Genomic DNA, 17,443 nt, shown 5'->3' on the forward strand with positions numbered 1-17,443 from the left:
ACCTTATAAAAATCCTTTGACTATGCTAAATTTAACAGCAAAGAGGTTTGGCATTGCCCCTTTAATTTTATCAGAGCTGTAGTTAAAATGCTCCTAGTCTGTGGTTTCCTCTGGTATATTGAAGCATTCATTTAAGCAACATAATAACTATATTCACAATGGTATGAAAAATATAATTTGATACACTTGATGAAAGTTGTTTTTAGAATACACTTCTCCCTCCGTATTCGCTGTGAAAAGGGATTAACAGACCCATGAATAACTTTTTCATATGTTATTCGCTGTTTTCGATTAAAAACAATCGTGAATATAGTGAAACCGCAAATAACATGGTGGGAGACCTGGCCTGTTCCTGAAGGAGAGGCAAAACACGGTGAAGAAAGTGCTAGGAATTGGCGATTTTCTCTGTTAACGCTTGGAATCAGCGATTTCTCTATGCAAGCTGGTGTAATTTGGGGGGAGGAGCCAGCAAGCTAAAAACCGTGAATAATCAAAACCGCAATTGCAAATACAGAGGGAAAAGTGTATATCAGTCTGTCTGATCACACCAAATTATGAACATGCACTGGTTGCTGATAAAAAAAAAAAGAGTTCAATTCAGGATTGTTTGTATGGTCTATGAGGCTATATAGAGAGAGAACTCTAATATCAGATATCAAGACATAAGACCCCATACTTTTTTTTATAACTCAAGAATACAGCAACACCTTAAACTAACCTTTCCATCTCCACAACAAGTTCAATGGAAAAAACTATTTGAATCTACTTTCAAATTCCAGGCACCCAAAGTATGGAACAGCCTACCATTATACTTGCGTCAACTCCCCTCTTATTACAATTTCCAGAAAATGTTAAGACATATCTCTTCTCCCTTTATCCCTCATGATCTATGCCTATTAATGCTCTTTGAATTTCATTATAAATGTAAAGATGGATATTGAAATCTTATTGTAAACCACAATGAATCCTTGCCAAAATTTTGCGGAATATTAAAAAACTGTATGGTATGGTATGTTAAATGACGAAAAACAAGGAAAAAACCTGCAGATACGATGTACAAGGTACAAAATCTTTATTGGAATGCAGTATTCCAAATATTGGTTCTCATATGTGAATCATTATTTGGATTGCTACATTGTATTTTCTTCAATAAAGATTTTGTACCTTGTACATCATATCTGCAGTTTTTTCCTTGTTTTCGTCATTTGACTCTCCACTGCAGATTCATTAAATTGTTCTTTTGTTTTGTGGTATGGTATGTTAGTCAGGTTTTCTGTTCCACCTTTACCTATTTAGTTCAAGGTCAGATTGCATTACAAGAGGTTGGGGTCAGTTACTCAGGAAGTTTGACATGGACATTAGTAGAGTTGCTAGAACAGGTAGATCAGTATACAGTGGTACCTTGGATTACGAGCATAATCCGTTCCAGGAGCATGCTCGTAATCCAAAGTGCTCGTTTATCAAAGCGAGTTTCCCCATAGGAAATAATGGAAACTCGCTTTGATGCATCCCCCCCCCCCCCCGAGAACCGGCATTGCTCCACTCGAAGGCCCCCCCCTGCGATCAGGCACACCCCCCTGCGATCCGGCACTCCCCCTGCCTCGAACCGGCACCCCCCCGCCACAATCCGACCCCCCCGACACGATTGGCCCCCCCCGCCACGATCCGACCCCCCCCCCCCGACACAATCGGGCACCCTCCCAACACGATCCGACATCCCCCCCGACACAATTGGGCACCCCCCCCCCCCCCCCGCCGCTTCTTACCCTCATCTGGGCACTCTTGAAAATCGGCCTCGTCGTCTGCTCAAGGCCCAGCAGACGACGAGGCCGATTTTCAAGACTGCCCAGATGAGGGTAAGAAGCGGCGGGGGGGTGCCCAATTGTGTCGGGGGGGTCGGATCGTGGCGGGGGGGTGCCGGTTCGAGGCAGGGGGGGTGCCGGATCGCAGGGGGGGTGCTCGTAAATCGAGCCATGCTCGGTTTCCGAGGCACCGATTTTGCGAATGTTTTGCTCGTCTTGCAAAACACTCGCAAACCGGTGCACTCGTAAACCGAGGTACCACTGTACTTACTAATACAGTTAGGTCATAGTTACAAATACATAGTTTCAAGTTCAAGTAGGTCATTGTTGGCTCATCGTTATGTCCCAGGAGTTGCATTAGTCAGTCTTAAAAATGTGCTTTTACAATTACTATTTTAGTTGCTTCAGGGTTGACTCCCTGTCTTGATATAGAAATGCTTTTGAAAGTTTTCTGAATCTGAGATAGTGGTCACAAGATTGTAATGTGATATTGAATGGATAAAGTAATTTGTCTGGTAGACTTTATATTATTGCATTCTGGAAATTTTAAATGGAAAATAGTTCTATTGAAATATGTTGGAGGTAGAGAATGGCACGGGGACAAATTTGTCCCCGTCCCTGCAGGAACTCAGTTTCCCCATCCCGTTCCTGTGAGTTTTGTCACTGTCCCTACCCCATTCTTATAAGCTCTGCCTTAACTGCACAAGCCTCGAACACTTATGATTTTAAAGTGTTTGAGACTTGTATAGATGAGCACAGAGCTTGCAGGGATGGAAGAGGAAAATGAGTTCCCGCAGGGATGGAGAAAAATTTGTCCCCGTGTTATTCTCTAGTTGGAGGCACTCTGGAGTAGGATGGCCAACTCTGTTAGGTAGTTGAGGGTGTTGCCTGTCAGGATCTTAAAGGCAGTGAAGCCTACTTTAGACTTGATCTTTGTGCTTATGGGCAGCCAATGTATTTTCATATAGTAGGGCTGTAGGTGTTCCAATTTTCATAGTCTGTATACAGGTCTCATATTGCTGCATTTTGAACTAGTCATAGACATGATAGTAACATTTTAGAGCAAAAAACTAGTGTTAAATTACACTAGTCTAGTCAAGATAGGATGAGGGATTGCACTAAGATTCGGAAAGCCTCTGTTTCAAAGTATTTTCTGATTGATTTCTCTCTCTCTCATACGTGTAATTTTAATTTTCTTCCACTAAATCTATAAATTTGGCCATGACTTTAGTAGGAGTTATGGCCAAAACACTTGGGATAGGACTTTTGGTTTTTATGGATTTTAATCCATCAATCCCATTGAGCCTGAGAAGGGCTGTGAACTGTGAAGGAGCACTGACTTCTTGAAACTGCTGCTATTTTTGGCAACAGCAGACACCACCGTGTTACCACAAGTGTATTGGCAACTGCATGAATTTGGCACTGCCTACAGCTTTCCTTGGGCTCCACAGCTTGATAGACTAAAATCCTCCCAAACTAACCCAGATAATGATTACATTGACAAATAGAATTGCAAAATGCTCTTTTTTTTCTTCAGGGCAGAACAGAATTTTTATTGCACAGATTTTCCCCAGGAGTAGATTATCTCAGGAAAGCAAGCTTATAAACTTTTTCCTAGTAGTGATCATTGTTCATCCCAACATCCAAGAACTGGTCTTCACACACACAAACCCATGTATATGGACAGAGGGGCAGACACCCTCTCTAAGTGCTATGAAAATGTTCCTTATAAATTCTGATTCAGTGTGACAGACTTGCCTTCCAGAGTGCTTCTCTGAAGTTTATTTTTTCACTTGAGTGCTGTTCCTTGGGAGTTGTTTTTCTTTGTCTTGCAGGAAGTTTCGGTGTGTTTAGAGTTCTAAATGGCATGGTTCTGCTCCGTCTTCCCTTTAGTGTGTTGGTGGCACTCTCTAATTCTGATTAAATATTTTGTATATGCAGGCTCAAAAGACTCAGAAGTCATCCCAGAAACCTGCCCCTGCAGTTGCTTCAGCTGCCCCAATGGTTAAGGATCCACTAGTGAAGAAACCCGAAGTGAAGCCAAAACAAGATACTGCAAGTACCTTTCTAGCATTTAAGAGGACAGAAGTGAAGGTATTGTATCTTAAGAGAATCATCATTGCTACTGCCGCAAAGCTAGTACTGTGCAGACACAGAGAAACACTATTCCTATGAAAAAAAGAAAATTTGCTTTCTTCAAACTCTTCTATTCTGTGTCTGTTGGGAACCTATAACTTTTAAATATTTGCAAATTTAAAGAATTTCTAATTAAAACAAATCCGTAAATACATAATTTAAAGTTTTACTGGAGTACAGAACTTGCTTAGAATTTCTAAGACAACTCAATTTTCAAAAACATTTTAATAATTCTAAATTGTATTCACATAGCCTGTGATATCCAGATCCAGAAAACTCAAGGCAGGGTACACTTGTAGAAAATATACAATATACATCTAGAAAATAATATACCAGAGAAACCCAAAATGTCACTTCCAGTCACTTCATCAGAGAGCTCTGGCCCAATTAGTTAATAAATACTCTACTTCAAGAGCTAAGCCCTGTAACAAACAGCAATGGTAGATCTAATACCTGTTTAGGTCACTCAAGAGTATAATTATATGGCAAAAAAGCAGCAAGAGGAAACCAACAGGTCAACATGAACTGCAGAGAAAAGTATCCCATGTCATGTGCACGCTACATCTGTGCCAGTGGTATCTGAGGACAAATTGATTTATGTGCAGGAATGCTAGGAAACAGAATGTGGATGACTGCACCATTGAGAAAAGGTGACCTTAAAGAATGGTGCATGAAATTAAGCAGAAGGTTGCAGAGCTGGTTGGTCAATTGGAAGAGGGAAACAAGAAGAATCAGTAACCACTCTGAACTCCTCTTTAAACACATTTCAGCAGGAATTCTATGGACTTGTTGAATTGCTTAGAGGACATAGAGAACAGGTCAGGAAGACATAATGTCCAACTCAAAGGAATTCCAGATAATGAGGAATATAAAGATTCTGTGTCTGTGGTACAAGGTGTGTATCAACAACTTTTTCTAACAGATACTCAACCTGTTGGGTCAATGCTTTCTCCAGGAAATGAACAGGCTGGAAAGGGTTCTAAACTGCCAGGGAGAGCAGTTGGGTGGTTAGCAGTTAACAGGACAGGTTGGTTTTAGTTGCTTGTGTCCAGAAAATAATTTTTAAAAGATTTTAAAGTGAATTTATAATTAATTTGGTTTGAGTTCAAGTTTAACCTGTGTTGTGATAGAAGCTGTATTTGATTGATTTTTGCCATACAGAAATTTTGTATCATTTCTGGGTGGAAGTACAGAGCTCAGGTTTCATTAAAGTAGTAACAAAGAAATTATTATTTTTTTTGCGGGTGTAAGAAGTTGTGTAGAAGAAATATTGATTGATGTGTTCTGGTGATTCAAGGGATTCAGTGATACATTGGCGTATGTTTTATTTGAGTAAAAGTTTAGTTTAAATGAATAATTTTGATTTTTAAACTTGGATTTAAACCTAAAAGTTGATACATTGTGGGTGGGTGGGTTAAGTATAGGAAATTTCAATTATCCTTTCATTTATTTGGGTAGTTAGTGTTCAAAGTGTTTGTTTTTTTCATCAAATAGGGTTATAGGGTTTTGTTTCCTTTTGGTTGTTTATAGATAGGGAGTAGGAGATTCTACAAGCAAGAACACAGAAGAAGAAGGTACCCAACTCAAGAGAGTCAAACCCGAAAACAAGGAAAAATCAGAAATCTACTTATATGAATCTGGCAGAGAACCCGTAAGAGAAGAAAAAAAAGAAAAACAAAAGTATCAATTCCCTTAGAGAAATAGTTGTTATTGTATACAACATAATTTTAAAAATTAGTGTTTTAAAAATGAAGTGCAAAGTCGCATTAAAATTTATTGTACATATCAGAGCTGTTGATAGTTTTCTTTTACTTATCTATTTTATCCCAGTATTAAAATTTTGGGATAAGGAAATTTATAATGTAAATCTGTTACTTCCTTAAAGAAAACATAATTGAGCCGTGAACCAAAACGACTACATTGTTGAGAATTACACTTTGAGAAAGTTACAGGTTACATAAAGCAAAAAGAAAAGAAAAAATAGAATTTTTTTTTTCTACCTTTCTTGTCTGGTTTCTTCTGCTTTCCTCATCATCTCTTACTTTCATCCACTGTCTGCCTTCTCTCTGCCTCTTCTATAAGGCATCTGTTCTATTTCTATGCCTCTACAAGAAACTGCCCGCCTCTCCCTTCCATCACCCCCCCCCCCCCCCACAATTGGTCTGGCATCCATCTTCTTCCTTCCGCTCCCTCTATGGTCTGGAATCTCTGTCTTCTTCCCCCCATCTTTCACTTCCTCCCCCAGGTGGCTTTTAGCATCTCTCCCCTCCTTTCCTCCCTTCAGATCTATCTCCTCCCCCTCCCCCAATTCTCTTGTATCTCTCTCTCCTTTCCCTTTTCCTTCCTTTTCTTTTTTGCTCTTTCTTCTCAATTTGTTTTCTACCTCTTGTCTACTCTCTTACTTTCCAGTCCTCAATTTTCCTTTGTGTCTACCTACAGCTTGCCACCTCTTTCCCTCACTCCTTCCAGTATCTCACTAAATCTGTCCTCTTCCCCAATCCAGCATGTGCTCTTTTTCTTTATCCCCTCTTCTGTCCAATATGTGCGCTCTCTCTCTCTCTCTCTCTCCTCCACATCCTTCCAGAGTCTGCTCCCCTCTCTATCCTCTCCCATCCAGTGTCTATTTCCTTCTCTCTTCCCATCCAGCGCCTGCTCCTCTTTCTTTCCTCCCCAATTCTTTATAGCGTCTGCTTCCTCTCTCTTCACTTTCAGCGTCTGTTCCCTTCTCTCACTCTCCCCTTCCAACCAGCATCTGCTCCTTTCTCACCCCTTCTCACTTCCCTTCAGCATCTGTTACCCCTCTCCCCTCCCCCCCTCCAGCGCTACTCAACCTCTTCCCTTCGTCGGGCTATCTTTTATTTCATGAGTAAATCAGGGAGAATTTTTGTTATTTATCTGCAATTACATCACTTTCTTTTCCAGAGATAAATAAAAAAAAATTTGACATAGATATGTGAACATTTCTTAAGAAAGAACTGAATATTTCATGGGTTGTCCTAATTGTTTCACTTGACTGTACAAGCCCATTTTAGAGAATTTTATGTGGAACGCTATACTCCAGAGAATCAAGCGAAAGATGAGGAGATCCAGTAATATTTAAAAAGGCTTCAGCTACTACAGATAACAGTTGAGGCTGTGGAACAAGGATAAGGATATAGCATAGGATGTTAGTGCAGGTATAAAGGCCATGAAATCCAGTAAATCACCTGGCTTTGATGGGTATATAGCCTTGTTTTATAAACAGTTTTGATCGTTAGACTTTATAACTCTTTTGCAGGAGGGAGTACGTCTGCCTTTTTTTAATGTGGATAGCAGGTATCACTATATTACCCAAACCAGGAAAAGATACCACACAATGTGGAGAGTTTCATTCCATATCCATATTAGACTTGGACACAAAGATCATTCCCCAGATTTTGGCTGATAGTTTAGCCATCTTAATGCCTCAACTAATTCACCAAGATCAAGTAGGTTTTATAGTAGGCTTCTAATGGGGTCAGGAGGGTATTAAATATGTTATCCTAGGACAAGCAGGCAGTATAACCTCACAGATGGGTGATGTCATCTACAGAGCCACGGTACAGACAGTGCAAAAGTGTACTGTCACTTTAAACTTCTTCAAAAGTCTTGAGACTGCCTGCACTGCATGTGTGTCGATGCCTTCCTGCCCGATGTCGTCTTGCAGGACCATTGGTTCTCAGTTTTCTTCAAAGCTGAGAAGCTATATTTTGGAGCTATTCCAAAGTGCATCAAACCTCTTTTTGTGCCATCTTGACTTATTTTCTTCAGTATTTAATTTTTCTTTCAAAATTTTATCTTATTTTTTATTTTCTTTTAATTTTTTACATTGTCAATTTTTGGGCCTTCTGGCCCTGTGGAGCCTTTTTTTAGGCTGGAAATGTCAATCGCTTTTCAGTATACAATCTACTCAACCATCCATGGACCATTGAATTCTTTGACTTTTTCCTTTGATGTCCAAGCCTTCTATTGGACTTAAGCGATACACTCGATACAACAGGACCATCTTGGGCACTGATCTGCAAGTTGGTGCCTCCAGTGTCTGGGCCTGATCACTGGGTGAAATTGTGTAAGCACTGCTGCCAGCTGCAAGAAAGATCCTTGAAGGCAAGATGACTCCATCTTGAAAAACTTTTTGATTCATCATTGGGAACATCGAGAATGTTCATCATCGCTGACTCTGAAGTAGAGGTCTGCACGGGAACGGGGACGCGGGGAATCTCGGGGATCCTGTGGGGATGCCCCCAGCCCACATGACTCCCACGGGGATGCCCCCCCCCCGGCCCACGAGACTTCCACAGGGTGGAAACAGGATTCAATTTACTGAGGCCTACCTAAATTCTGGCAATGCAGCTGAGAGACAAGTCTGGCGTCGCAGCGGAAACAGCCATGCTAAGCAGTGAGCTCAGCACATACACAGCTGAAAGCCTTGCTTGCTTATTGGTCCAGCGGCACGGCGGGGCGGGATCAGCAAGCAAGGCTCTCAGCTATGTGCGTGCTACCTGCTTGCTCTATGACAGCAGGTCTCCTTTCTCTGGGGCACCAGATCTCCCTCACACAAAGGCTGGGAATGCAGAGTTGGTTCCGTTCTGAGTAGGGGATGCCTCGGTAGGCCGGACTGCATCACGGCACCAGCTCACCGCTCAGCCACTGGGAACCCAGATTCCTGTTCTAGGTGGAGGACACTTGGGGGGAAGGGGGGCTTGATTGCGCCATCGTGCTAGGTCACCACTCTGCCGACAAAAGCACGGAGTCTGTCCCATTCTAGGGGGAGAAAACCTAGCAGGGACCTGACTGTACCACAATACTGGCTTCTAGAAGGCACAATGGACTGGGGGGGGGGTCTAGCTGCGTGTGGCACCATTTGGACCCATATAGACTTGCACGGCCATTCTGATGCTGACCTAAGGCCCCTTTTTCTCCAGCATCTTCCCTCACCTCCATTTCCATCCAGCATATGCCTTCTCTCTCTCTCCTTTCCATCCAGCATCTGCCCCTCCCCCTCTTTCCATCCAACATCTGCCCCTCTCTCTCCTGCTTCTGCCCAGCATCTGATCTGTCTCCTTTCTGCCTCCTCTGTCACCTCATCCATCATCCACCCTTCTCTCTCCCCTTCCATCCAGCATCTGCCCATCTTTCTCTCCCCCTTTCAGCCCAGCATCTGCTTCATTTCTCTTTCTCTCCCTTCTATTCAGTGTCTGCCCCATCTTTCTCATTCCTCCCTTCCATCCGCATCCTCCCCCTCTCCTCCCTTCCATTCAATGTCTTCCTCCCCTCTCCTTTTCTTTACATCCATCATCTGTTTTTTTTCTCTCTCCCAAGGCAATCCAGCTTGTCTGTTATCTTTCCCCTTTCATCCAGTGTGTCTTATCCCTCCCCCTTTCTATCTACAGTCTGCCTCCTCTCACCTCCTACATCCAGTATCTACCCCCTCCCACCTGACTCTCAGCCACCGCCAGACTGACGCGAAGCCTTCCCTCCGACGTCAGCTCTGACTTCGGGGGAAGCCTTCCGGGTTGGCTACGTATTGCGTGCTGCAGGCTGCCTCCAACTCCTGCTGTTATCTGGACTCAAATGAAGGGGTGGGAGGGAGTGCATTTTTGGACACAGAAGGTATGAACTGGGGAGAGAGGAAGGGAGGGAAAGAGATGCTGAGGTGGGGAAGGAGTAGAAAGGGAGAATTGGACGTGGGTGTGTCAGTGAGCGGGAAAGAGAAATGGTTGTGTACACACAGGGAATGGAAGAAAGAGGAGAATTTTTGGTCATAGGGAGGGAGGTACAGATAATAAGGAAGAGAAAGATGAGAGTGAGAAATGTGGAAAGAGAACAGTGGGACAGATTGAAAGGGATGCAAGAGGGAGGAATGTTGGACAGTGGTGAAGGGAATGGAGGGAGAGATGTGGCATGGTGCTGGAGAGGGGTGATAGAACAGAAGGAGAAATGTTGACCATGGGGCTAGTGGGCAGGCACGAAAGATGAGAAAGGGATAAATGCTGGACCATGGTAGGAGGAACCAATGGACAGCAACAGAAGAATTTACAGAAGAATGGAAAGTGGAAAAAAGAAACTGGGACCAACTTGATGGAAAAATAAGTTTCCAGACAACAAAGGTAAAAAACTGAATTTATTGACTAAAATATGTTAGCTTTGGGAAATGTATATAGCAGATGTCTTTGTATTGTGTTCAAAAGAAAAGGAAATGCATTTCTGGTTTATTTCTACAGTGTTGAAGTACTTGCTGACCCTTGCTGTGACTGGTGGGGATCCCCAAGCACCGCCAGTAGAAAACCTCTAGAGACGGCCAGAACTCCCCTCCATCAAGCGCAGCAGTCGCTGGCAGCATCCATGAGCCACTGAGGTGCCAGCATCTGTGATTCAGGGACGCTACTGCTGCCTGCCAATCTTGGTGAAAGGGACCCTTCTCCAACTGCAGAGGAAGTCCTCAGCTGAAAGATTGGGGGTCCTTATCAGCTGAGTATTTCTATTTTATATTTACATTGGAGGCTCTGGTAGAAACCCGTTTCCAAAGTATATATTTTTTCTAATTAATATTTCCAAATTAATAAAGTGTCTTAGCTTATTTGTAAATGGGTCTCTACCAGAGCCTTTAATTCAGTAGCATAATTAAATGAAATAACTATTTCTGAAGTTTATAGGGACGAGCGGAGATGGAGGGGATTCCTCACAGGGATGGGTGAGGACGGAGAGATTCCTTGCGGGGACGGGTGGGGACGGAGGGATTCCTCACGGGGACAGGTGGGGACGGAGGGTTTCCTCACGGGGACGGGTGGGATTTGGGCGGGGACGGGTGGGATTTCTGTCCCTGTGCAATTCTCTACTCTGAAGCCCAGAAACCAACATCAGCATTGATGCCTCACTTTGTCTCCTTTGCATCCATCAGGGACGCTTTCTAAGAAACCTAAGAAGCACAAGCATGCTTCCCCATCCCAAAGTGCATCGGAGTCTTCTCAGATGTCAACTCCGTCGATGCACTCCAATCATCAGCACCTAGAGGTCCGCTCTTCTTCCTTGCAGGTGGTCACCTCAGAGGCGTGCCTCGTCATCTGGGTCACCAAGTCTCGACAGCCCTCGGCACCTATTGCACCGATGTCCAACACGGTATGATGCCATCAATCCAAGAGCAGATCAGAGTGCTTGTGCAGAGTGAGTTGGCTTCCATGCTGCAAACAGAAGCAGCTTATGCCAACACTGGTACCGGCCAAGCCTGAACATCGCTCCTCAAGGGCATCAAAGACCAGGTCACACACTCCCCATTGACACCTGTCGAGAACCAGGACATCTAGTCTTTATTTGTTTCATTCAGGATAGAAAAGTATTATCTGGGCAGTTCTGCATGTCAATCTCTGCTATGAAAGGCATCTAGTACCTGTGCCTGTAGCAATGCATAGTGGAAAGATTCTTGCATTTTTTATACATTTTGAAACACAGATCCTTATTTACAATTATACTTGGAATTTTGTTCCTTTTTGTAAAGATTCTGATTGGTTGCCAGTTGGACCCATCTGAAGCACCAATAAATAAAAGATTGCCAGTAGAGGACACTATGGGTCTACATTTAGCAGCTATTTATACTGTTTTTATGAACGGGAGCCTATTAAACTCAGATTACTTCTCAACAAAATCATCTGGAATTTTAAAAGAAAAGCTGAGAAATGAGTCTGTCTTCAGTGAAACACCAGAGGAAGTAATGCCTCTTCAGTACTGGTAAAGCAACCATATCTGTTGCCATTTAGAGGTCTGCATGGGAATCCCACAGGGATCCCTCCCTAGGTCAACGGGACTCCCACGGAGACCCCTCGCAGGCCCAAGGGACTCCCATGGGGATGGAACTGGGGTTCCTATCTTCCCGACTAGAGGCCTACCTTATTTCCGGTCTGGCATTGTGCTGAGCTCTGAGTCCCAACAAATCAGCAGCATGTCACCTAGGCATGGAGCTCATCATGTAGACAGTAAACTCAGCACAGGCACACATTGGTTCAGCTGCAGCACAACGGGCCAATCACAAATGAACTCAGTTCCAAGGTCATTTGTAATTGGCCCCATTGTGCTGCAGCTGAACCAATGTGTGCTTGTGCTGAGCTTACTGCCTATGTGATGAGCTCCAGTGGAGGAAGAGCCGGTGGCTGAGTTGCTGCTTCTGGGGAGCTGCGGCGCTTCACTTTCCGTTGCCTTTGTGCAGCTGCCTGAGCGAGGAGCAGGATGGCTCTCTGGCTCCCAGCTGCGTTCTGCCCCTGCCCCCACCTGAGCTGGCCAAAGTTGCACGGTGTAAGTGTGGGCACTGGGTCTGGAGAAGAGAAGGACCTTGGGGGGTGTGGCGGGCCAGGCCAGAACCCTGCACCTCCCCCTCCTTGGCTCTCTGCTGCCGTGGTGAAGGTGGCTGCAGCTCCTGGGCACTGGGGTGGCTGTCTGGGAGAGGGCCTACTCCCCCTGCCAAACCACTTGGCAGGAGCTGGCTGGTGCTGCTGAGGTCAGGTTAGTGGGGGTGGGGGAAGGGGAAAGGCTTGGTGGGTGCAGGGACTTGGCATGTATGTGACAGGTGGGGGAGGAAAGAGAGGAGAGTCAATTTGGCCCAGAGGTTAGGTGGGGGGAGGGGGGGCTTGGGATTGTGGGGGACAGCTAGGGGGAAGGGAGAGGGAAATGACAGGCAGGCCAGGGTGAGGAGAAGAAAGAGTGAGGTGACAGGAAGAGGGGGGAGGCACAAGATAGCAAAGACAAGCAGGCAGTATGGCTAATATGAGAACTAGCAAACGGGACAGGTGACTACCATCATGAGGGGTAGGGAGAATGAGGCAATGGTGACATGGAGCATAGGATGACAGGTAGCTAGAGAATAAGGTGGCAGACAGGCCAGCCAAGGTGATAGCCTTCCACCTTGGGCAGAGCGAGGTAGGGAGAGTGAAGTGGCAGGCAGAATGGGGTGAAGGGGAAAAGAGAGAATCTGGTGACAGGAACAAGCATAAGGGGTACAGAGATGATGGTGACAGGATCAGAGGTAGGGAGAGTGTGGTGATGGTGACAAGGAAGCAAGTGGGCCAGTGTAAGGGGTAGGGAGGTTGTGTTCTGTATGTATGAAAAGGAGTGTTTTCTTTTAGCGTTGACTGTGCAGGATCGATCTGTATTAATCTGGCTTCAGTTTAACAATGAGTATATTAATGTTCTAATGCTCACTGCAGTGTTTATGATGCTCCCTTTTCCTAGGTGCATCCTTGCTTTGTGACTCATGGATTATTACTAAAAATATTTTTTATAAAGAGGGGGGTGTTAAAAAATGATTGTATTTTATTGTTGGTTTAAATAAACTAAGGGTTAAAAAAAATCAAAACTTTCTGAAGTAATTGCTGCTTTTTATGGGGACAAGTAACTTTTATGGGGGGACGGGTGGGGACAGAGGAGATTCCTCGCAGGGACAGGTGGGGACGGAGGGATTCCTCGCGGGGACGGGTGGGATTTCTGTCCCCACGCAACTCTTTATTGCCATTCTCTCTATATTCCCCTACCCTATCCGCCTCATCAGTCCCCTTATAATTCCCTACCTGAGCAGTATGCATAGATTCACTCTTCTTGTCCTGTGTATCTGTCATAATTAGATGGTCCATGCTCGAAAGAGCTTAGTCTCTTGACTGTTTAATGTACAGTGCTGCGTGCATTTAGTAGTGCTATAGAAATAATAAATAGTAGTAGTAGGCAGTGCTTCCATTCCTTGGGTCATGACAGGCCTGTCATCTCTAATCATGAAGCCATATAACAGCAAGGTGCAAGAATAAAATGGGCCCATATCTGTTTTCAATGCTTTTGTAAGCCACTTTGATTTATATTTGTTGAGGAAAAGCACGCTATAAGTGTGAAATGAATTGAGAGATATTACTTTTAAGTTTTCTACTTCAGGCAGACTACTCTTTGGCCCTCTTCTATGAAACTGCGCTAGCAGTTTTTAGGGCGGTGAGCCACGCTGAATGGCCCGCCCTGCTCCCGATGCTCATAGAGTTCCTATGAGCATCGGGAGCAGTGCGGGCCATTCAGTGCGGCTCTCTGGGCAGTTTAATAGAAGAGGGGGTTTGTGTTTAATTATGAAAAAATGGGTGTAAGGCAAGACAATTCTGTAAGAAATAACATTCTGAGTCAGATCAATAGTTCTTCAAGCCCAGCATCTTGTCTCTGGCATTGACCATATCTATCACTTGAAAGCGTTCTCCAGGTTTTACTAGGAAGATCCTTTCCCTGATGCTCATTTTCAGAAATAAGAGATGAGAATTCCAAATTTATTAAAGAAAGTGAAAAAAGATTATATTTGTGTAGACAAAAAATTCTGAGTATTAAAATGATTTGTGTCTCTCCCATTTTTGTAATTAAAATATTTTCTCCAAGGGCAAGCAGGTATATATTTTCACACGTGGGTGACATCACCCACATGTGAAAATATATACAAGCTGTACTTGGGGAACACCTGCTACAGGTAAGTAGCTTTGCTTTCTCTGATACTGAAAAATATTGTTACATCTTTATATTTTCTTTAAAAAAAAATTGAGCTCTGAACTGTGCCCAGTCTTTACAAAATATTCTAATCTAGCCTGTGTTAACTGCGGTTGTGGAACTTAAAGCAAAAGTATGCTAAATTTTGCGACTTCTACAGCATTAGCTTTTAGAATTTTTTGCTGTATTTTAAACAGTCAATCTCAAATAGCAGTAAATGTCAATCAAGGGGAATATTGTGATAGTAAAGTCATTTTGATCATGCCCACGGACATTGGCTAATGCCTCATTATGCCTGAATACAATGCACCTCTGATTGTTAGCTTTTATAGATGATTAATTTTGGAATTTTGTGCTTTTTAGTCGTCAGGGGTTTCAGGAAACTCCTCCGGTGCTGGTGTTTCTTCCTCATCTGCCAGCGGACTTACAGGATGGGCTGCATTTGGAGCTAAAACTTCCTCTGCGGCTCCTACCACTACCAAACTTGGATCAGCAGTGCAGACTACCAGTGGGAAATCTTCGTCATCATCCAGTGCGCAGAAACCAGGCTCTTTATCTGGCTTGGCTACTTCCAAAGCAGGACTGGGTTCCAAAACTAGCTCAAATACCAGTAGCACAAGTCCAGCTACAGTGAAGGCTCTGCCACCTCTGGCACTGGTAAAAACCGGTCTCAGTCGTGCACTTAGCAGTGACAGTGTGAGCAAAATCAACCTGCCTAGTCCAAACAGCACGGCCTCAGGTAGTGGCAGCAGCCAGTTGACTAGTGGTAATGGAGGCAGTGGGGTGGCAGCAAGCAGTGGGAGCACCTCGAGCAAAGCAGCTTCTGATGCTAGCAACCAACCGGTGGGCTTGAAGGTCCCTACATCCCAGGAATCCCAGCTGAATGCCATGAAACGACTGCAAATGGTCAAGAAAAAGGCTGCTCAAAAGAAACTCAAAAAGTAGTACAGCTGTCAGTTGTACCATTTTCGTTTTGTTCAACTTGTTACATATAAATGTTGCCATCAGTGGATGCGAGTAGCATTAGCTTATTGTGCTTTTTTGTGCCCCTCAGTAAAGAGAGATTTTACTGAAGATCCGTAATTTGTGTCTATGTTGAATAGGGTTACTTTCCCTTGCATGTACTATATAGAAATATTTGGAATGTAAATACAAGCTTTAATGTAAAAAAAAACAAAACCTTTTAAACTGTACAGTATGTAAAATATATTCTAAATTAAACTGCTGTATTTTCTTGTATTCCTTTTCATTATTTAACTGATAGGATTTGTTGCTTACACTCTTCAGCTTAGGCAATTTAAGGTGTAAGTTATCAAGGTATTATAAAATCACCTTTTATTTGCACCTTGATTTCCCATGGGAGTCTGCAATCTCTGGTATCTCGATCCCGCAGATTGCTGAAACCCCTATTTTTTTCAAGAAATAACACTGCTTGTGAGCTATGTCATAAACAAAATTATTCAAGTTTTCCAGGCAGTGCAGGATGCTTCCCCGGTATATGGCCGACACCCACTCGGGCTGCCTTTTGATCATTGGTGGTCCAGGAGGGGTCTTTGGGTAAGAGCAATGCCCAGTCCTGTGCCAGATGCAAAATATTGCCCCTAGTGGTAGTCTCACGTTACTTCAGCTAGGGGTCATATTTCCACATAAAGAAATATGACCCCCCCTCCCTGCGGTAGTTATGCCATTTTTGTGGCCAGTGCCAGGCTGGGCAGGAATGATGGCATTGCTTCTGCTCAAAGACACATTTTGGGCCACCAGTGTTCAAAAGGTAGCCCTTTGAGGGGGTGAGGACTACCTTACAAGTGGGGGAGTTGAGGGGGCATGGACTTTGAGGGGGAGGGGTTGGCCATGTGCCAGGATACACCTGCTCTGCCTGCCAAGGAGCATCAGGCATGGCTTTACAGACCGGCACTCTCTTTTACTGTGATTTTTTTTTTTTTAAACTCTTATCACAGCAAGTTGAGTTAAAGTATTTGCATAGTAATGAGGTGCATGTTTTACCTCTCATTAATGTGTAATCTGTGGCAACTTAAATATTGCTGCAGGAAATTGTTGGGCTTTAAGTCATGCTAAGGATAAAATAATGTGACTTAAAGCCCTAATGCAACTTGGTAATAGAGAATGACACGGGGAAAAAATCTGTCCCCGTCACTGCACCGTCCCCGGCCCACCATCCTCTGCACCGCCCCGCCACTGCCATCCCATTCACCGCCCCGTCACCGTCCCCGTCTAGCACCCATCTTCTTCCCTCCGCTCCCCCATAGTCTGGCATCTGTCTTCTTCCCTTCCAGTGTCTTCTCCCCACTCTGCCTTCCACATTTCCTTTCAGGGTCTGTTCCTCTCTACCCTCTTTCAATGTCTGTTCTATTCCTTTCCACCACCACCCTTTCCTCCCTCCTTTACTATCTGTTCCTTTCTACCACCCTTCTTTCATATCTTCTATCAGTCCCCCCACCATCACTAGCAGTCTCTCTTCTCTCTTACCATGAGCAAATAGAACTTCTGAAAATTGTATTGCTGAGGCATTATTTCTAGTACGCCTTTTTTTCCAGATGGATAATGACATCAATTCTATAATTCTTACTATCTGCTCTGATTTCATTCACAATTTGGTTTGTGTTTTGTACCTGAGGATTCTATGAGGCATTTAACCTTTTCCTGTCTCTTCTATGATTTCAAGTTGATTCCTTCAATAATGGAGTCTCAAGGCAGTAGCAGTTTTCTATTTTGGGCTCTTTTGACATTGTTTAAGGGATTTCTTGTACATTTGGTGCTGGTCTTCTTTGATGCGGTCACTTCAGAATCTATTTCCAAGGAAGAGAAACTTTTTCCCTTTCACCCCCTCCTTCCTTGTGTGAGCCGGAACACGCGGTCCCCGCAAGCAAGTAATTTTATATCATTTTCATTCTATTCATTCATAGAAATTAAAGTCTAGATAATGCCAGTCACATAACAAAACATGATTTTACAAAAATAATTCCCTGCACAGTCAA

At 43.8% G+C, this 17,443-nt stretch overlaps 1 protein-coding gene across 3 annotated transcripts in view; it reads left to right on the forward strand.

Moving 5' to 3' along the window:
* The window catches only part of INTS12 (integrator complex subunit 12), a 58,452-nt gene extending 42,766 nt beyond the window's left edge, over window positions 1-15,686 (forward strand). For 2 of the 3 annotated variants that reach the window (XM_033956728.1, XM_033956719.1), the window contains 2 exons: window positions 3,744-3,896; window positions 14,811-15,686. In XM_033956728.1, the coding sequence (XP_033812619.1) occupies window positions 3,744-3,896; window positions 14,811-15,392 (735 nt within the window). In that variant the 3' untranslated portion in view covers window positions 15,393-15,686. The remainder of the gene's footprint in view (window positions 1-3,743; window positions 3,897-14,810) is intronic. The other variant, XM_033956735.1, reaches the window with a different exon arrangement.
* The last annotated feature ends 1,757 nt before the right edge of the window (window positions 15,687-17,443 follow it).

The sequence above is a fragment of the Geotrypetes seraphini genome, chromosome 1 (assembly GCF_902459505.1).
Source record: "Geotrypetes seraphini chromosome 1, aGeoSer1.1, whole genome shotgun sequence".
Lineage (NCBI taxonomy): Eukaryota > Metazoa > Chordata > Amphibia > Gymnophiona > Dermophiidae > Geotrypetes > Geotrypetes seraphini.